Raw genomic sequence first — 22548 nt, forward strand, 5'->3', positions numbered from 1 at the left:
TGTGTCAGAGCTCAATTGGAATTATGCTTTGAATATTACACTGAGATGTAATGGAATCAACAACATTCTTTTAAATTTTACATACTGATTAAAATCTGGAAGGATCAGAGTATTCACTCAAAAAAATTGGAGGGTCATATGTCTACACTAGTAAAATATGGAAAACCAAATGCTCAGTCTTTAAGGCTTTAATATACCACATACTACTAGAGAAGTGGGTATTTTTAGAATTAGCACATACCTGCTGCTAAGCCATAATGTGTGTGTTTTTATTTTATTTTTAACCACATGTAAATCATAAAGATGTGTTATAGAACTGAGGGCAATTATAGCTCCCAGGAGCATATTTTCATAATGCATACAGAATGAAAATATATGTAGTTGCCACACATTTCAGAGTAGAGGTGTGTGTATATACACACACAGAATTTTAGCGTTCAGCCACTTCTACTGTAATGTGCAAAGCAGCCCTCAATTCTGATAACAAGGTATTTCTCCCATGGTGGTATAAAAATCAATAGGTTAATAAATAATAGAAGAAAATAGCTGTATGTGGAATGAACCTGTTATTACAGAACATAACATGCACATACTTACACAATGCAATAATTAGTTCTTCTCTCCTAGCATCTTACCACAAATAAAATACTATTACAATTGGTCATAAATAAAGTATGTTTAATGGGAGTTGCTTTGAAACATATACAATGGCTGCATTCAGACACAACAGAACGCTAAGGGTTGTTGTTATGCGAATGAACTGCAGTGAGACTTGGGCTCACACACGCCCTCTTTCCCCAGCAAGGAGAACATAAGCTTTTTTCAAGGAGATGGTAAACTTTTGCTTTCATTTCTGAGGAACTGCAATTTAGCATTGCACTCAAACCAAACAAGCTGTGTAGTGGCTAAATTTGACTGTAGTTTGTTTAAAAAAGAAAAAAGAAAGAAAGGTAACAGCGGGGAGCCAGTTTCATTTAGTTTGTTTCAAGCCATAGTTGAGATTAAGTTTGTCCAGATTTGGACAGAACACTAAAGTGAGATTAATCACAACTCTTGAGGAGTTAAAGAAACATATTGGCAGGAAAGCTTTTCATTATATTTCACAGCTGCTCTTTTCTCCTATGTGCAACAGATCTTGCAAGGGCTGAAGTATACATTTTCTGTGGACTGGTGGTCATTTGGAGTCTTGTTGTACGAGATGCTTATTGGACAATCTCCATTCCATGGTGATGATGAAGATGAGTTATTTGAGTCAATTCGAGTAGATACACCTCATTACCCACGCTGGATTACCAAGGAATCTAAGGATATACTAGAGAAGGTGAACACTGGCTAAGGCTAATTCATGTCCTTTGTGCAATAAAATGAAATGAAATGAAACTGAGGATATTTGAACCTAATCTGTTATGCTGAACCTGCTGTTAATTGTGCTTTTACAAAGAGATTAAAGCTGGGTTCACACAACACACTAACCCACAATGATCATGTTGTCTGAATGCAGTTTGTTTTCTGCTCCTTAACCATGCAGTGTGGCTTATTTACCGCCTTTATTGACAAGCCATGGGTTTTCAAGGTGGATGGTTTGAGAAAAATAAACCACACTGCATGGTTAAGAAGCTATCTTTAAGAAAACAACACAATAACCCACCCTGCAGAAAACATGTTGCGTTCAAACAGCATTGAAAACCCATGGTTCAACAACAACCCACACTGGGTGGGTTAGTGTGTTGTGTCCTGCCTCCAAAGCAAAGATTTTTGTGAAATAGAGCCAAGAAAAAAATGCTTTTTTGTTTGTTTTGTTTATTTATGTATGTATGTATTTCATTTCTATACCACCCAATTGCTGAAGCTCTCTAGGCAGTTCACAAAAGTTAAAGCGATAAGTATAGCATAAGATATATTATGAAAGCTTACAACCGGAATAAAACTAAGCAACAATGCTGATATCTAAAATGCGGTTTTAAAGCAGCAGAGTTAAAAGACTGGGATAGTAAATTGCTAAAATAGTGGGGAAATGAAAAGGCATTCACCTTGCGCGAGGAGTACAATGTAGGTGCCAGGCAAGGGTATTCCACAGCCAGGGTACCACAGCAGTAAAAGCCCACCTCCTGCTAGCTATCTGCCCCCCTTCCTTTGGCAGGGGCTCATGGAGAAGGACCCCTGGGGATGCTCTTAGGGTCTGGGCAAGTACATATGGGAGGAGGTGATTCTTCAGATAACCTGGCCCCAAGCCATTTAGCTGTTTAAAAGAGCTATAGGTTGCTGTTTAGAGGAACCTACCATCCAAGATGGCATACAAAAATAATAAATAACAATAATAAATAACAAGTAAAATAATAAATAACAATAAACAGTGATAAAACAGTAATAATAAAATAACATTTTAACAATTAACACTAGCCAGCATCATGTACGCAATGGACAAGTTTACACATCAGGGTATAAGTCACCTAAGCTACCATGGATTTGTTGTTTGCTGAACAACCCATGTTACTCTTGACAGATGATCAAGTGTGAGGCAGCTTGAGATGGCTTCTTTCAGTCCTCCTGGCACATATCCCAGTTGAGTTTATAGCACAGCCCCTCTCCGATCCTTGTATTCTTGACAGCCGAGAGCTTACCACCACCACCACAATTGCTACTTAGCTTTCTTTCAGATCTACAAGTTGCAAAGCACAAAATCGCAGAGCCTTGTACTCCCCTTTCCTGAGCAATTTTAATGTTGCTAACCCTTTCTCCCCACATACTTCTAGTTTGCACAAATGGGATCAGGTGTTGTTTTTAATTTCTTCGAACCTTTGCAAATGTGAAAATTCACAGGAAAACAGCTTGCATTCTTAAGTTGGACAAGTATGATAGCAGCTAGTACAATACCCAAGCACATCATATGCCCTCTGCACATCCAGAAATGCCACTTGTCCTCCCTCTCATAACAGGTTGAAATACCAGCTGTCAAATTTCTCCATTTCAGCGATTTCCTTGAGAGAGAATTCTGAAATGAGATGGGAGGTCCTGCTAGCGGTGTAATTGCTACAGGAGTATATGGAACTTATTTCTCTTTTGCCAATTTAACAACTAATGTAGCATGAAATAAAATAGGAAAACATGCCTTGCTGTGGTCCTGCAAATGTGCATGTTTATGCAAGGCTGAATGGGGTAGAGGGGCATGAGCTCATTTGTGCTATCTTTAAGGACCAAAAATATTTTTTTAAAGGCTGCAAATGTAGTAGGGACATTGCCAACTGTCAATGGAGTATTGATGGAAGGGCAGGCACTGACAGCAGAAGAGGCGGATGGATGGCAGCAGCACTAGGAAGATCTCAGGGAGTGGCCTGCAGGATTTTGGGGGGGTTGCTGCTCTTGCAATGGGGCTCTCTTGCCATTATAAAGAACCCACAATGAAGTGAGTCTGCTGGTTTGGACGTTGTGACAAGCCACCCTAAGAACAAGCCACTATAAACAACCGTACGACAACGCATGGTGTCTCAGAGCGGCTTACTTGTGAAAAACAACCCAACGCGGAAAACACACACTGGGTTTGGACATCACGCTAAGCCACCCTGTAACCATGCATAAAAACAATGGAAACAAATGCACAATATATATTGGACCAATATGTTACAATATTGTGTCTTTATTGGTCTGATATATATCATGTATTTGTTTCCATTGATTTTATGTATGTATATGTACATGTACATGTATATGTGTGTGTGGTTTGACTAGATTGAAAAATTAATTTTTTTAAAAAAAATATTTTATTACCATTATTACTACTACTACTACTACTGTATATATTGGTCTGCTTTTTTGTTGTATTTCTAAGGGATTGGGAGAAATTTCCTGTTGTATTTAAGAGGGTGATGAAAGTGACAGTGGAGGGGGCATCGCAGGTGTGCTTCCCTTCCTTGCATGTTTACTATTCAACAACTGAATAGCATTTTTATCATGTCAAATTCTGCTTCCATTCCAGAATGTCAGGTAAGTAACAACAGTCACTAAAATTGGCCACAATGATGGCCTTAGATCTGTAAGTTCTATCAAACACATCAACCTCTTGAATCTACTCATCAAGGTCTTGCTTTCTGAATTGTGATTTCCAGCCAAAGTCATTTTTGTGAACCGCCCAGAGAGCTTCGGTTATTGGGCAGTATAAAAATGTAATAAATAAATAAACAATAACTTAATTAAGATTGTTATTATATTTTGTAGCTGTTTGAAAGGGATCCAACAAAACGATTGGGAATAACTGGGAGCATCAGAGACCACCCTTTCTTCAAAGCAATTAATTGGACAGCGCTCGAAAAGAGGGAGATGGAACCACCTTTCAAACCAAAAGTGGTACGTAGCCTCTGAATTTCTCTCATGCTCTATAGAATGTAAAACTATGGAGCTAAGGGCAGCAAATGTGGAATCACCTCAAGAATGGGCAAATCTGTTTATTTCTATCCATGTTGCTTTTGCATATGTTCACCCATAAGTCCATTCTGCCCTGCTTCTATATTAGTCTCTATTTTAAAAAAAATCACACAAAAATGTGCATTTAAAATCCATATTTTCAAATGCTTTTTTTCTTTCAAAATACACACACAAACCATTTTTTCCAAGCATTTTCAAATTAACATTGAGACATTAATTGAACCAAAAACTGCACTGGGCAGTATGAAAGCCATTGAATAATTAAATTTTGATCCACATATTGGTCAAGGAGCTAAGGATCAGAATTTGCAAATATCAAATCTCTCAAGCATTCCTAGCTGATTCTCTCAACTAGCCTGTGAAATAGGTTAGGCTGAGTGAAAGTGGCTTGCCCATAGCCACCCAGTATCCTTAATGACTGGTCAGTGATTTGAATGGAGGAAACACTGCAGGTTATGGGTATAAAATATTTATTTCATGGATCTGATGCCCTACGCTTTCTCACTCTGGAATAATATCTACATGAATTGGACGATTCAGCCTAGAGATGTAACATTTGTGAATATTTAGATATCTGATGTTGTGTACTCCCTCCCCACCCTGGGGCCTGAAAAATATCAGAAATTGAACCTGGAACCTTTTCCATATAAATCTGTGCTCTTCCTCTGAGCTATGATTACCCTAGTCGACTGGTAGCAATTATAGCCAGAGTATGTGTCAGGACTGTCTATTTTCCAAAGGGAGCACCATGTTAGTGTGGTGCAACAAAAACAAGTCTTGTGGCACCTTAGACTCCCACATATATCACACCATAAGCTTTTTGAACTAGAATCTGCTTTATCAAGAGGTTCTTAAAGATAACCAGTTTTACCATACATCTGCACCAGGTGTGTAGTGGTTCCTGTTTACTACTTGGTGGGATGATGTAGACAAGTGACCTTATACTGCAATAGTTGGATTGTCCATCTGAAGTCACTAGAATTAATGACTCTTCCGGGCAATAGCCTAGATTGTTTAAGCTGCTTCAGATGATGTTGTTGCCCTTCTTCTTTGTAGAAATCAGCAAGTGACTACAACAACTTTGACAGAGAGTTTTTGAGTGAGAAGCCCCGACTATCCTACAGTGACAAAAATCTAATAGACTCTATGGATCAGACTGCATTTGCTGGGTTCTCTTTTATTAACCCCAAATTTGAACGAATTCTTGAGAAATAGTTCTTCAATCAAAACCGAACTCTGAAGTACAATTGTAAACAGAAGCTCTCAAGCACTCCATGTGAAATGTGATCAGAGGATACTTTCATCTCTTTTTCTTCATTCTGAATAACACTCAATAGTGACTAATTACATTCTACTGCTAATTCTTTAGAAACTGGCAGTAAGCTTCATCTTGCATGGTTGAGTTTATAAGTATCCTTGTGAATCATGTGTAAATGATTTTCTCTGCAACAGGGAAAATGTAAATTGTGTGTTGTTATTTGAATGCAGTTATCTGTTGGAAAAAATATATGTATATGCTGTATATTTTGCTCAAGTGGCGAAAGATAGCTTATGAAGGGTATTTTAAATAAAGTGACACAGCTAGCCAGTTCTTTTACATCATCAAATGAAATAACTTGAATTTTTATTCAGTTGATTCTGGGTTTCAAATATTACTATTTTTAATTCATAAGTGCCATGAATTGATATTGTGCTTTGCAGAGCCTCACTCTAACAAGTTTACAACCTTTATAATAATACTTTTACTTTTTGTCATTCATGGATGAAACCACATTAAAGATCATGGAAGTACTGCAGTTTTTAAAAGAAGTGAGTCCTTTCCCAGTTGGATTAACTACCATCACAGACCAAACTCTATCTGCAGCCCAAAGCATGTTGAGTAAGATGCAAGTCCCCCAACTCAGTGGGGTTTACTTCTGACTAAACATGCATGGAAGCAGACCTTACATTTTTGTTAAAGGGAGGTGACAGATACTGAGAAAAAAATCTAGCTGGGGCTATATGACAATCTCATCTCACATGGTAGGATTCTTCACAGGGATTCCTAGGATGGCTGTTGGCTTGATTCTATTTTTTGTTTTGGTTTTTATCCAGTGCAGGCTAATAAAGGTTCAGTCACCACTCCAGAGATTAAGACTGGTTCCCATAGGAATATTTAAATACAGAGTATGTGATAATCATTGCTACATGGGAGCCTGATAAGAACAGATTTTTATACTCGACAGAAAATTCTGTACAACACGTACAGAAAGTTTAAACTTTGGTTCGGGTTGGGGGAAGATAAACAATGCAAAACTGATGTGTTGATTTTAGGTTATTACTTAATTGTGAAGATGTAATGATGAAAGACTTAAAAGTTTTAAATAAAAATATACATGCTCTGTTGCTCACTGAAACACCATGTATCTATTTTGCTTGATTTTCACCATCTTTAATCTCTAGAAGCTACCTTCCTCAGTTTCTGGACAGTTGGATGTCAGAACCGTAGACAACAGGTATAGACTATCTGTAAAGGAAACTCCACAACTAGCCCTCAATAGGCTAGATTCATAGTTAGCCTGCAACACGGGTACAGCTAAAATGAGGACAGAATGTGGGCACACAAGCCCTACCCCACATCTCTCTCCACCCCTGGTGATATTAAAGATGTTCACTCTTTGAGAGTGAAGATATTAATAGAGGCTTATACGTGTGTTTGGCCGAGTGCACTTCCAAACCTCCTACAATTGCAAACCCTGCCTCATCAGCACTCCCAGTTGCAAGAATATTTAGATTTGGTTATATTTCAAGTACTGAAATGAACCACTTGCTGTTTGAAATATCCAACCCCTGGCTGCTTTTGTTGTAATAGAGAAAAACCTATCCTTACTGTATCCAAAAGAGACTCAGTCACATGATGTTGGACATGGTTAGGTTCCAATTCACTGCAAGATTTATCTTTTCCTTGTGCCATGTTGCATAGATTACTAAAAATATTTACTCTCTCAGCAGCAGCAGCAGCAGACACTTTGGCTGGAGTAGCGGGAACACAATATTTCCATGGAGTTAAGTTTTTGTAAGCTGAAATACAAGCTTCCACTGCTACAAATACCTGCTTTGTATTTATAAGCTACTTTTTTAAAATTAAGAAATCGTATACTAAATTAAACACAGGTTTTAGTAGCTTACATGTTATTAGTCTTGTTTTACTAGGACTTTTGGGAAATGGCTAACTACAAATATCCCATGCAATTAGGAAGTTTAATGGGACTCCAGAAATTACTGGCCTCACAGCTGGCCTGATGTAAAATGGAAGGCTTGTAGAGCATCTTTCTAGGCAACAGCAATTTCTGAATCTTCCACTGTTTCAGTGTACTGCTGGGGTGTTAAGTCATACCTAGTGCTACTACTAAAAGCAGCATAATAACAAATACATTACCTATTGCAACATAAGTAAGCCTTATTAGTTATTTCACAATTTATCTTTCCATTTTCCCAATGGAATTAGTACTAATGAAATACCACTAACAAGAATTATATTACAGAAAGTCGCTCACTGCTTCTTGTAGCTGTTTCCCAGATATTTCAAAGTCTCGGCAGATAATTTATTTACACTGCCTAAATGTAATACCTATGTACAAATAACACAGTGCATTAAAGGCTAGGATAAATTCCTAGCAATAGTATGAATTCCAAGGTAGCAACTGATTATGCTACATGGTTTGATTAAGCAGACTTCCATATTAAATAAACAGGGCAAGATTCAGAACTACAAAATCATTCATTATGGTCTTTCATGACCTTTAAGGCTAGCATTTGGGCATACTAATGCTATTAAACTAAAAAAAAGGTGCAATTACTTATTGTTTAGGATCAGGTGAGGGTTCTAGATAAATAGATGTTTTAAAATTAACTATTTTTAAAATCCTTAAGCTCCTTCACAGAAAGTGCTGCTGCCCAATTTTCTGTCATCTCTGCCTGCATCCCCGATGTGCTCCACTGGGCCCCCTCCCAGCCATTCATGTTTTGGTTGATGGTGAAAGAAAAGGGAAAAGTTAGCTGCTGCCTGTCCCTTCATTCCACAGATGGTATCTGGATCCCACACAGTATATTTAAGTGTTTTGAAAAAGAGAATATCTACTATTTGGATCCTGAGGGTTGGATTCAGGATCAGCTTCTATGAAAGGAAGGGAATTTCTATGAAAGAACAATTCCAAGGAGCTCTCGTCAGTGGGCCCCTGCTGGGCCGTGTATCCTCAGCAGGCTTCCAATCAGGCCTGTTAGCATAGGTGTCTCCATTTTCTAAAGGAAGCTGTGAAGTAGCCGTTATACAGCCGGCGAAATGTCACGTACCCGAGGGCGTTTTCAAGGGTGTCTTCTTGTATCTGTCTTATCTAACGAAAACAATGACCTCGGCTCCAGGCAAAAGTTAGCTTACTGTAACTTACTGTAGAGCAAAGGGGACTGTTCAGCAGAGATTAGCAATGCTCCAGTGTTACGTTCTGATTGGCTCATGCTGCTACTGGGCCCTGCCCTTTGCAAGCTTCAAATGCTGTGCTAGATTCCCAATTTCTCTGTCTGACTGCTCGCCTTTGAAGAGACTCAGATCTTGATTACTAATCAATAAAGCGCTTTTGAACCCTCTGTCGCTGAAGTGTGGAGTCGTGCTTAGTGGCTGATTGGATCTCGTCCCTAAGGGCAAAGAACTTGTGCAACAGGTCAACCCTTGACGCTGGCCTTAAACTCCTGTGCTCTGCCGAGGGTACGAAACAGAAGTGATTTATCGAGTCACCTTAAGGAAGGAACCCTAAGGTCCAAAACACAACAGATCTTGGGTTTAAATAAACCACATCTTTTGTTCTACCTATTTGCCTTTTTTGGCATCACTATAGGAGTTTTCCTTTTTTTTTTGGCTCTTCGGCTCTTACACTAAGTCCCACTACTGGTTGATACTCTCCAACTACAGCAAACCCTCACAGCTCTTAGCATAATGTGGTTGAATATAAAGAATGTTTTGAAACTTGCACAAATTTCTGAAAGTGAATCAAATTAATCAGCGGCACTTGTAATATATACTAGGAAAGATAAATATAGAATATGTTTATTTTACTTGAGCTTCAGGCAGACAGAACTTAAATGACAAAAGGAACCAAAAGAGAAAAGTAAAAAAAGCAACTCTCGCAATTTAAAACAGAGCATTTATTATTTTGGAACAAATATTACATAAGATTAGTATCTCTCAAAATATTAAATTCAAGGCCGGATATATCAAAGGACTGCATTAGAACTAGTAAATGAATTAACAGTCACTACTGATTTAAAATCCTCATTCAAAATCCTTTGGGTCAACTATACATATTAGGACAAGATGAAGAGATTTTCATAACATTTTGAACTCCCCAGTACTGACTGAAAGCCATTTCACACATTATCCTGTTGTAAACCCATGTTTGCCCACAACTACACACTTAACAAGAAACTGCTGCTAATCACAGCTCCCTGATTAATGTGTCTGTGAGATCCACATTTTTATAAACAAGTTTCTCAAATTCCCCTTTTATATCTAAAAAATATATAATGTATGAATGGAGTTGATCATTGGGAAATCCAAGTGTTGCTGATGGCACACAAAATCTAACACCTCAATTTTAAACTCATTTACTTAGAAGCAAGTCCAACTAATTTCAAAAGGGCTTGCTTTCAAGTTGTGGGTTAGATCCAGATGTAGTCATACTTACAGTAGAACTACTGAAATCAATGGGACTTAAGTTAGCCATGATCAACTAGTTAAGTACAACTAAATCCCTGGATCTAACCCTGTGTGTTTAAGATCACAGTTTAAGTAGAATCAAGAGCTTTCTAGTTTTATATTTTCAAGTATCAACATTAAATTTATAACTTAAATTTTCAATTATACATCCATCCTGTAATAAGAAGAAACCACTGTTATCACAGTATGTTTAGATATAATCTATAAAAATATCTACTATACATTAAATATTCAGCCACAGAATTTTACAGCACATTGAAAAATATGAAGATCAGGAAATAAGGAAAACAAATACTTTTTTTCTGGTTAAGGAAAGATAAGAATATTTTACACCTATCAATGAAGACAAGCTTACTTCCTTGGCTAAATGAAGAGAAGAGTATTTTCTTACAAAATACACATTCACCATACAATGTGCAAAATAATATCTGCCCATTTTTCTTCTGGAAAATCTTCAACTTCAAGGATTAAATTCAGTCCACTTAAGTAGCAAAATCCTTTATACTCAGTGCCCCATATCCAAAGAATTTGTTTGTTGATTGAATTCATCTATGCTAATCAGGGAAGCCATAACACGGCATCCTCTTCTCCACCTTATACATCCCATATTACTGTGTGTGCTTCCCAGTCTTCTCCAGTACCTAGTGATCTACCTGAATAAATACATTACAATGTAAATGCATATTATCTTATAGCATGGAATAGAGCTAAAGCGCTTTTGATGTGTAGTTGCTGTAAGTGTTTAACGTAAGAATTTTCTGAAATAAGATTGGCTTTATGGCTTATTTCCAGAGCATTGAATATTGCTCAAACTGGGTTGTTAAAAGAAATTCACAATACAGCAACAGGTTGCGTTAAAGCGCCCACCTACGTAAAATCCAAAAACGATTTGAGCCCCCAACTTGCAAAGCTAACATGGTACATTGCACAGAATTCTAACATTAACAGCATGACAAGGTTCAATAAGGTACCAATACAGATAGTGAGACAAACAAAATGCTGATTGCAGAGGTCAACAGTTCTTCATTTCAAGAACTAAGAGGCACCTAATTTGCTGCTTTCTGCTGACTTCCATCACACAAACATTTACACTATAAATTGTATAGTACAACAAATAGAAATGGACCAACATGCACAAAACTGTATCACTCTTAAGAGTAATTTCTTCTGTACAAATTCCATTCATTTCAACAGGTGGAGCATATTCCCCCCAAGGCCTGTGCCCAAAAAGTAAAATTAATAAAATTTCACAAATCCACCTACAAGACTGCATTCCTATATGCATAAGATTATCTGAACATCCTTCAGGCCCACAGAAAGGGAGTACCAGGAGTCCCCCTTTTGTGGGACTGAAGAATATTTCACTATGAATGTAAATATCTTTACAATAGCTGCTGAAGGATCTCTTTCATCTGACCCTGCCGATGTACTTTAACTGGAAAAACATGAATACAACTTAACACTAAAACACAATTAAAAACAAACAAACATGTAATACTTTATCTGTTAACTTTGGTTCAAGAAAATAAAAAATAAGCTCGGATAATGCCAATAACTCACTGGAGCCTCGTGATCATTTGGTGTGCCTCGAAATTTGTCTTGCACCCTGCACTATTACTGCTGTTTAACCTCTGCCAACTATACACCATCTTCTAATTTTATTGTCTTGTTATTTGTTCCATGTAAGCTAAGCTAAGGTAATATTAATTAAAATTTTCCCATTGGTTTAATTCGAACCTGTTTGGACATTTCTTTCTTTTAATAAAAGCTTAAAGTTAAAAAAAGAAAAAAAAAGAGCAATGCTCTTTAAAAACAGGCTTATAAAACATGTTTATCCTACCAATTTTTTAAAAAAATAACCAGGTTTTTTTGGAACAATTCAACAAGACAAAAGGAGTGCACTTGAGCAAATATTATTCATTCATTCTTCCCAGTAGGTGCTATAGGGTATCAAGTGGAGCCTTTAATAAAGTTATTTGGAAATTAGATATACTTTTTAAAATTTCAAATACTACAGTGTGATTGCCCCCCAAAATGGAAATATAATATTCTATTGTATAGCACTGATTGGATTAGGAAAACATTGTTTGTGGCTAAAGTAGATATTAACAGGATTAAGTATTTACTAAATGGAAAGGAAAATTGGAATGAATTCTTCCAGGGTTGGACAGAGATCTTGTATACTGGAATAAATATTTTAAATATCCTCAGAGAAATGCTTATTTTGTGTTTGGTAATGTAAGATCTCATAATATTTGAATAAAATAATAATGAAATGCTACTACCGGAAGTCTGGAACTGGAATAGCAGGAATCATTTACGGAATAATGCTGAAGTTAAGATATGACATTAAAAGTGACAACCCCATTTCATACACCTTAACATTCACAGGTGAGGAACAACAGGATAAAGATAACATATATTAATTTAAAAGCCATTTTGTTCAATGTTCCATAAATACTTGGCATGTTTCAACCTTTCATGTTAAGTCTGCCTCGTCCCAGGGGGTTAAAACACATTCTAAAAAGAGGAGTGTGTGTATTCGTAGGTGGCTTGGCTTTCTTGAAGGCTTTCTTCATTATTCTCATGTCCCTGAGTGGTTTCCTTAGCACTGCTTCAGCAGTATGGGACGGGGGTTGGGGCCCAAGAGAGCTACAACTGATTCGGCACAGTCCTCAAGGCTTCTTCTCGAGAGCGGCTAACGCAGACATTCTGAAAAGAAAGCAAAGGTCCTCATGTCAGCAACATTGATGGCTTTCATGCTAAAAAACAAACAAACATACTTGAGCTTTGGCTTGACCGTGATGTTTTCCAGTACCACGGTATTCCTTTGAAAGGCTGGATCACGGAAAATTTGTAGAACTAAGGATGCAATCCTATGCACACTTGCCTGAGAGTACGTCCCACTGACATCAATGTGGCTTACTTCCTAGTAAACATGGATAGGGTAGGGCTGCAATAAAGCGGTATTTTGTCAAGACTCCATCGGGGACAGGTTGCTCTATATACCTTTACTTTGTAATATGTTCTTTCATCCTGGAATAACTACCTAAATATAAACTGGGTTTGCCTTATATTGTGCTGTAAGAGCAGCTTAGCAGATATTCAAGAGATTGCAACCTGGTGGGTTCAGCTTCACTTGGATCTGCTTGGCTTTAGGCCTGGGCTTAGTTAGCCTGGGGCAGAAGCCTGCTTTTAAGTGTTCACTGGAAACCAACACAAGCCAAGGAGCACATATAGCACATGCTGGTAGCTACTTTAATAACCAAAACAGACAGCCTACAATTCTTAAACACATGATGTACTACTACTTCTCATCACAATTAAGATATGTCATGACACTACATGGGACACATCCACCAATAATACTGCTGAAAACTCCTAACAAGAGAGTAGTCCAGGGATAGGCAACCTTTTGGGGCTGTGGGCACATCTGGCAATTTGAGAAACTGCTGGGCAACACCACAAAATGGCTGCCATGGGAGGTATGGCAAAGAACAAGAAACTTGCCCCAAAGACGGAGTGCAATGCAGAGGTAGGATCTGAGTCCCAAGACAATAAACAACTCCTTTGACCCCAGAGTTTTCATTACCAACAAAATCCTATTTCACAACTATTCCAGCTGCCAGTAAGAAAAGTGTTAATTGGGGGGGGAAGAGAATGGGAGGGGGTAAGGAACCTTGATGGGCACCAAGAATGTTATGTAGGGGCTTTTTCCTGCCTGTGGACACCATGTTGCCTCCTCCTGCCATACTCATACAGGCTACGCTGTCAGCGTATGCAAAACATTTGGTTTTCTCAGGCACAGATATTTTCCAGTTTCTCTCCTGCCCCTGGCAGACTGTATCCTGCTGCTACAGTCTGTTGCCATTTGTTGTGTAGTGCTTATGAAATCACACACGGCTTGATTTCTGATTACCTGCATTAAGTGCAACGCTCAATTTGTCAATATCAGCTATTAATCAGCACAGCTGTTTCCTGAAAATATTAAGGGATTTTTTGTTTTGTTTTTGTTTTTACAGTCGGATCTACATTCAAATAGCGTAAGCAATACCTGGGGTGGAATTAAATAAGTTTGTTAAAAGTCAAGCACCAAAAGTCTGTACAGCACCATGTACATTGATGGTGCTATATAAATAAATAATAATAATATAATAATAAGCACAAATTGAAATGCCTACTGGCACTCAGCCATATGTGATTTTGATGACCCCTGACAATAACACTGTACTCAGTGACTACTTTTATTGGAGGCCCTTTGAGGAGGGCTGTAGGCAGCCCCCTACTACCATTGTCCTACGTTCCTGGATGCAGCAATTGCCCCCTCCATATATTCTCTTTGCCTGTGGATTGGCAAGTGGAGGATCCAACAGAAAACCACCCCCACCCCCCGCCAGGGCTAGAAGGCTACTAGTTGCTGATCGCTTACCTAGAAGCAGTCTGTCACTCTGGCATTAGCCACGGGATTCCACTTGCCACCTGATCTCAGTATCAAGCAAAACCTTGTACATTTTCAACCTCATCTTGGAGCTTCTGAAAGTTTTTCCAGGACTACAGCTGATACTCAACTCTGAGATCCACAATTTGAACATCTTGTTCAGTCAATAAGTCAATTGATGTGTACCAAATGAGCTCTATTCAGTTCTCCAAGTATTTCAACCAGCACACCTATGAGGAAACCTATCCCTGATCTTATTTCAAAAACCTGAGCAAATCTTTCTCCACCATCAGCGATCACTGATAGAATCTTGCTGATAGTTATCGATATAACCGTTGTTTTCACAGCAAACACCAAGTGAGACTTCAGAATTTACTATCTGCTTTATACACTTCTGGTGTAGAGGGAAGTTGTACATGTCTCTACACATATTGCACACATTACTCTGCAGGGGGAAATGCATCATTTTCCTCTTCCCTGGAAGTATGAAACACATATGAGTCATTTGTACATCCACATCACCACTGGATCAATAATGGATTGGATCTAGGGTCTGCCTTCCATGAGAAGGGTTCCACTCGTGGGAAGACCCTCCACACAATTTGGGGGGATCTCTCCCCTCCCCTCCCCCTCACACCACAGCTCACCCCAAACAGCCAGGTTAGCTGATTCTCTGTATAGCATTTTCAGGAGACTGGAGGGGCTGCCCGAGGAAAGCAGCACAGCACTTGTGCCAGCACATTTGATCCACAATAAACCATTCCAATGATGATACCCACCCCCAGCAACTTTACTTCAGTGCAGATCTGCATGGATCACAGCAGCATTTTATAAAGCTGCTACCAGTACATCCTTCCCCCCCACACCTCCACTTATCTATGTTGTTTAGTTCTACAAATTGCCTACTTAGCACCAGAGCAGAAATCAACAGAAGGAATTCAGTTTAAGCAAAGAGCTTGATGAAGAAATGAGGGGAAATAGCCAAAAAAACACACAAAGGGATGGTCATGGGGGGGGGGGGGGAAATAGTCAGAAAAACAAAGGGATGGTCATCTCAACCCCAATTCTGATAGTGTGCAATGATAAAAATGATTTCTATTGAAATTTTCAGGTATACAAAGATGACAATTGCCTTTCTAGATCCAGATAATTCAGCATTCTGCACCTAGCACTGGTCACTCAGATACCTCTGGGAACAAGCATTGTCTCAAAATGACCACCATCATTTGCCCGCTGCAATCTTATCAAGAGAACCTCGCTAAATGTGAGCGGTTAGCTCACCAAGACCCCAATCCCACACATTTCATACACCTTAACAGTGGATCTTCCATATTCCATCCTGTATCACCTGATGTTTCACCCCCAGGCACAATAAAACGACAGTCCTACATCACAGCATTGTAGGATATTATAGGCCTCACATCAGGCCCTCAGAGTGCCGTCAACTAAATAAATTGATGAAATCAAAGATCTCACATAGACAGACACAGAAAGCTTAACTCAGGACTTTGATGCTGTGGACTCCAACTCCCATAATCCCTGACCATTGGCTATGCTGGCTAGAGTTCATGGAAGCTGCAGTCCCAAACAGCTGGAGAGCATCAGTTTGCCTACCCTGGCTTAACCGGTCCTAAAGGATTGAGATTCCAATAGCTAGGGCCAATGCAGAATAGTTCTCTTTTCAGGTATTAGTCCTGCCATAACACCCTGAAGGTGTGACAGAATCACGTGCCCTAGGAAGTTCAAAGAGAAAACAAAAGAGGGTCTGCTAAAGAGCCACAAGGGTGATTCTTTTCTCTGCCTTGCACCATTGATATACCAGCAAATCATGGTTGCACTTTTCCCTTTTGCAAATCTAAGAATTCTGGGTCTAAGTACTGTAATCAAATTCAAAGCAAATTTTAGGTCTCCGGTGCTTATTGCATACGTAATAATACTTACAATCTAGTTTAACACTTTTGAGGAATATATTTTTTTATTTCCTTTGTATTTTTGAAGGCAAAGTATCCCTAATATTGGAAAGATGGAAAATCAGTTTATTGTATTCAGTGATACTGAAAACTGCCCAATGCAAATAATGGCATAGTGGATGATGATGATGATATCGATATCGATATCATCATCATCATCATCATCATCCAGGAAAGTCAACCATTTTGCCCCAAAATTTAGGAAGCCTACACCCTCATTTTGGATGGGAGAAATCACAATTTTCTCCCAGTTTCATTAGCACTGAAGCCCTATTCCTTCCTGCAACCTCGTCTGGTGAAAACTGATGATAGAGAAGTGCATCAGGGAGGGGGGAGAGAGGGGGGGGTCTGCCCGCATCAAGGTCTGGGCTTTCCAGTTACACTACTAATTACTCCAAGTGAACAAATGATTAATGGGACACATTTTTAACTGCCACACTTGTTTATAAATTGGTTAGAGCTTAGAGTATGTAAGTAAGCAGTAGATATATTATTTCGTACTTCCTTGTGAACCATCGCATTTTATTGTTCAAACGCCATTTGGCTGAAGTGAGATATATTTACATGTATGAAATACACTTTGAGAGATATTATCTCTTACTGGCCCACTTCAACATGTGGGAAAATCTTTATGCATGATATTATAGGACATGATCTAGAGTCATGTCACAAATTCCATCAGAATTTTTCTGAATGTTCCTCTCTCTCCCCACAAAAAGCAGCTTTTCAATCTCAGCAGAGTTTTAAGATGTCAAATGTAAGCGGTTTTCACTAGAATGGGCCTATATTTGTGGTAGAAACAAACTAAACCATAGCATACAAACTATACACTACAGACTAATGTACTTAACAGTACACGGACGCTTGTAAAAGGGGGGAAGCTGTTTCCAAAGGGGAGAATCTAGGGTGGAAAAGTAACAGAAAAAGGAACAGATTTCTTTTCCGACCTGTCATTTCGCTACTGATTTCTAGTGGCTCTAGGGTTTCAAATGCATATTTTCTCTCATATTAATAATTTCTAAGTAATACACAAATGCAACTTTTATTTGCCAAACCTTAAGAGAAATATAGTTCTATGTCCTTATCTTAAAAAGAAACAAATTAAAAGGTACTACCACACATCCATTTCAAAAAAGACGATAAATTATCAGTGTCACAGAATTAAAGAAATCTTAGTCGATTAATTGATTAGTCAATTAATCAACAAATTAAATTGCACTTGAGTGTGTTTGTATTTGAGTAAAAACAATGGTTCTGAGGCAAGAAGCAGGCTTACTTTGTTTGTAGATAATGTATGCACATGTTATAGCAGGTGAGAAAAAAGGGGAAATGCCTCTTTTCAGATGGTGCTTGGAATCATCTTAAAACCATTTGCAGTTTTTATAAGTATCTATAATAAAAATACCTTTTAAAAAAAAGCTGCCTGATTAATCAGATGCACATATTTAGTCTATTAAAAACTTTCTGTAATTAATTAATCAGATTGATCGATTAAATGTCACAGCCATATTAAAAATTAAAAATATATTTTCCCTAAAGTTGGGGCTGAGCACCCTATTCCCTGCAAAAAAATCCATTGTTAAGCATTTAGCTATCTGTTATATCTACATCACTGATGCTATGCACTAGCAGGAATAACTGTAGGGTGACTATTAATTATGTTATGCTTTTCTATGTAAAACAATCCAATCACTCTAGGGAAAAGAAAAAAAATAGTTATGGACAGAAAATTAACAAGAGCTTGCAGTTATCCCATATTATCTTAAAATTCCTTAAATGTACATAAAACATCAGTTTTAAAATTAGCAAGCCTCAACTGATTACGTGATATCACAGAAGCCAGTAATCAAATGGCTCAACTAATAAATTATAATGGGATGGGGGAAACAAATTAAATTTATCTAATAGGATTTGATTGTGTGTTGATTTCCAAAAATCATGTGCTAAAAAAAACCTGAAATTATCTGCAGTTGATTCCAAAGTGATTGGAATAGTTAAAATAAATTTAATATAATATGATGAAGACAGCACCACATGTTTCATAGCTGATCAGGACACAGGATTCACTGGTGAGCAGGGACAGTTACAAGAGCTTCCTCGGGAGGTCTCGAAATGTCTACATTCTGTGTAATAATAAAAATACAGAGGAAAATGTTTATCATGCAACATCACCAGTCAGCTTTTTAAAATAAGTAAACAGCTGAGCCTGTTAAATTAACAAATGCTAGGCAATTTTTTAAAAAAAAACAGAGCATAGTAATGACTTTTAAAAATATACTAGCAAATATAGACAGTAGAACTCCCTCCTGTGAAATATCTTATGTATATTTATTCAGAAGTCTACCTGTGGTTCAAGGAGATTTACTCTCAACTCTGCATGCATAGGATTGCAGCCTTAATCCATACGTGTGTGCAGGTGGGCCAGTAATTCTGGGGGACATGTGTCTGGCTGGCTTATACACTTATTGTGATAAAACAAAGTTCAACCTGCTACCAAGAAGAGCTTACAATTCTCATTTACTTTCACAGTCTGACCTTTCTTACACTCCTAAAAAGCAAAAAACCAACCCAAGTTCAGCTCAATCAAAAACTGGCTTCAGGCTCTGTGTACTCAAACATCATGGGGAACTGGCCAAGAATGTGAGCCATCTTGGCCAAAAATCTTAGTTACCATTTTCCCCCACCCGAAATTCAATATGGCTTTGATACGTGGCTGCCATGATGCTAAGTTCTCAAGAAAATGCTAAGTTCTCAAGAAAACTGACTTTTTGATTTCCTATTTCCTGGTAAAAGTACGTTTACAGCTCAATCCTAAGGGACAGTGTTGTCCTTACAGTAGCAGAAAGGTGGCCACTGGCATTTAGACCCTGCTACCCAAGCTTGTAAGCCGTTATGCCCACGTACCACCTGACAGCACTCACAATAAATCTGAAAATACATTCTCTTTTTGTTGCTGTTTAGATCTTGTTCCCCACCTTTTTTTTCCAATTTCAAACACTTATTACAGCATAAAGCCTGACCAAATTAAATGTTGATACTATGCCACAGTATCCGTCAATCAAAACTAAGATATGGATGCTGTTCCTAGACGTGTACATTTTATAGAAGAGTGTTCCAAAACATCAATAGGTTTATAAAGACTCGTTTTCCCTCACAGTGTTTAAAGAGGAAATTAACATTTACCCAGCAACCAAATGGCAGTCGATGGGTCGTTTGTGGAACACTCAAGATACTTCCGCATAATGAAAATATTTAGTTAAGTATTCATTCTGTTGACAGCACAACTGCAGTGCTACTCCCAACTGTAGCAGCTTTCAGGGCTTTTGTCCAACATCTTATTATCTAGTCTGCATCTCCGCTAATAGAACCATTACCTGAACACAAGATCACTCCTCCCAAGGGTTACATACAACAGGTCAAAGAAAAGCACTCCATTTACCAAGGGTGATTAGCATCATAACTGGATGCAAAATTGTTACTCTCCCGAAAAAACCCTGACAAATCCACCCAGGCGACATACACTGTATTATGGCAGCACTGTGCAATCAAAAGGTGTCATAATTTTGACCATAAAAAGGAAAGGTGCAAGAAACGCAACCACTGAAGACACAAAGATGATAAAACTACCAGGGAATAAAACTTTCTTTGTTTTACAAAACTTAGTTGTGTCAGACTCTCAAAAATCTACTGTATCCTTTATAAACAACCATTCCAATTAATCAGATATTGTGTGTGTTCCCAGGCCACTGAAACCAATGACGTATATCACTTTGGGCAGTGTATCCCAAACTGTTTACGAATTTATTGGTGGTTCTATACATAAATTAATTAATTTTGCAATACATTATACTTAGTCGTTAATTTTTGTTTAAAAATTGTGTTTAAAAAGCAGCTATGAATTAACACATATCAGAGTTGAAGAGTGAAAGGTGGCGAACACATTCATTTTGCAGGACTTTTTTTTTTAATCCTTCATAGGTCCTTTGATTTGCCTATGATTAACTTGGGCAGAAATTTGCACGTTTGGGCCCACTGAAGCCAATAGGAATGGCAGATACATTATTGGGTGTAAGATCACAGCCATTTCTACTAATACTGCTGCTACTACAACTACAAGAAGTATTCAATGTCAAAGCAAGAGAAGTAATGTTTCATACTAACGACTGATGTTTTTTACTGAGTCAGATAAGTACGCTCATCAAGTTTCCATTATCTAGGGTTGATGACCCACTGTAATGCATTTTCATTCCCATTGCTACATACATATGGAGCTGTTCTTAGCTAACAAGTGCTGCCCCTTAGCTGGTCTATGGGGCTCTGCAGATGTGTGACCACATCACCCCAGGCCCACATCATGTGCTCCATTTGTATGTAGGCTCCTTTCCATGCAGTTAGCAACTTCTCTTAGGTGTGGTTCACACCAGCTTTAAGCCTGCCAGAGAAAACAATGACCGGCTTTTGTCTAGGATGAGGAAAAAGACATGAATTTCAAAATCGCACAGAAGAAAAAAATAAAACAGCCCAACCCACTTGAGTTCTGCTTCACACAAGCAGCTAAACCCAGAGAGGCAATCCGTGGCTATCTGACAGCCACCAGGCTGCTTCTTTAAGGCCTGAAGTGGGCTGAAACTCTACTCTAAAGACCGAACTAGACATTACAGGTGTATGTTTACAATATTCCTCCAACAGCCTTTAAAAAAAATATCAAAAGCAGCTTTGGGAACGGGCCACTTGGAACAGAGAACCAATGAAAGGAGTAATAGTGCTTAACCCTTTCCCTGCTGGCATTTTTTCTGCTTCAGAACCACCCCCAGCCCTGTAGAGTTCTGTCTGTAGAGTTCCAAATCCACATTTGAGAGAGCAAAGAGTCATACCTGTGGTTTGTCTCTGTGCGTATTTACAGCTTCAACATTCAGAAATATAGATTCCACCTTGCAACCTGTACACAGAAGTCAACATTTAGAGACTTTGTTTCTTCACTTCAACAAAAATAGCCACTGTATATTTTTTAATGAAACTAGCAATTTCTTACTAATAATACAAATTAATACCTGGGGGGGAGCAAGATTGTCAAAGGATTGATTAACATGCTGCAGAGAAACTAAGGTGAAACCTATTCATGTAATGTTTTCCAGTGAAATTGCCTTAACAGCATAGAAGCCACTGCAGGTGACATCATGGCAACAGAAGCACAAAGTCATATGGAAGTTATCCACAATACTGCTCCTTCTGATGTAACTTTAGAGCTTTTGATATTATCTGAGGGTTATAGGAAAGATGTATACTGCAGTTGCTCCCACACCAGTAAGGTAAGCCTGGAAGGGGCCTTAATTCTGAACTCGTTATCTACATTCTAGGCGTATTTCTGATTATTCACATTCAGTAGGTCAGGAGTGGGCCCACATATGTAACCTCTGGGATCCTGCTGGCAGCTCTCCTTTCAATTTAAAGTTCACAGAGTTGCTAGTTTGAAAGGGTGTAGTCAACATCAATGGGAAGCAAAGAGGCAAATTTAAAAGATCTAATTAATTTTATCTAGTTTTATAAGAAAAATAAGGAATGTATTAGACATACAGATTAAACACAAAGGTTTTCAAGGCATATGGTTTCATATGATGAATGAAATCATGTGTCTTCAATTTCACAATAAAAGCTACACATAATCCACTATAGCTGCATTATCTTATACTTCAAACACATTCTTGGTCTGAGACATGTGCTCAAAGGTACCATGATCTTTAGTTCTACTAGGTGTGGGTCTGCCCTGAGCCACTCCACTCCACCCGACACTAGTTGATGGGCCTTGAGGGTCTACTATGGAATGGTATGCAATCCCCACTGAGGCCTGCCTGGCGCAGACACTGCCATCTTTTCGGTGTCAGGTAAGCCCTCTACTCCAGGCATTTAACAGTATATTAGGAGGCATCTCTGTCTGTTGCTTTAGAACTGGTCTATTAGGAAAACATTATTTA

At 38.3% G+C, this 22548-nt stretch overlaps 2 protein-coding genes across 7 annotated transcripts in view; one reads left to right on the forward strand and one right to left on the reverse strand.

Annotated features, from left to right (window-relative positions):
- The window catches only part of PRKCD (protein kinase C delta), a 90104-nt gene extending 83289 nt beyond the window's left edge, over positions 1-6815 (forward strand). For both annotated transcript variants that reach the window (XM_063121168.1, XM_063121167.1), the window contains exons 16-18: positions 1133-1321; positions 4213-4341; positions 5476-6815. In XM_063121168.1, the coding sequence (XP_062977238.1) occupies positions 1133-1321; positions 4213-4341; positions 5476-5634 (477 nt within the window). In that variant the 3' untranslated portion in view covers positions 5635-6815. The remainder of the gene's footprint in view (positions 1-1132; positions 1322-4212; positions 4342-5475) is intronic.
- Positions 6816-9579: 2764 nt separating this feature from the next.
- PFKFB4 (6-phosphofructo-2-kinase/fructose-2,6-biphosphatase 4) overlaps positions 9580-22548 on the reverse strand; it is an 82402-nt gene continuing 69433 nt past the window's right edge. For 4 of the 5 annotated variants that reach the window (XM_063121174.1, XM_063121176.1, XM_063121175.1 and 1 more), the window contains exons 13-15: positions 21451-21515; positions 18608-18699; positions 9580-12880 (exon numbers count right to left, since the gene is read on the reverse strand). In XM_063121174.1, the coding sequence (XP_062977244.1) occupies positions 18640-18699; positions 21451-21515 (125 nt within the window). In that variant the 3' untranslated portion in view covers positions 9580-12880; positions 18608-18639. The remainder of the gene's footprint in view (positions 12881-18607; positions 18700-21450; positions 21516-22548) is intronic. The other variant, XM_063121173.1, reaches the window with a different exon arrangement.

This window comes from Elgaria multicarinata, chromosome 3 (genome assembly GCF_023053635.1).
Source record: "Elgaria multicarinata webbii isolate HBS135686 ecotype San Diego chromosome 3, rElgMul1.1.pri, whole genome shotgun sequence".
Lineage (NCBI taxonomy): Eukaryota > Metazoa > Chordata > Lepidosauria > Squamata > Anguidae > Elgaria > Elgaria multicarinata.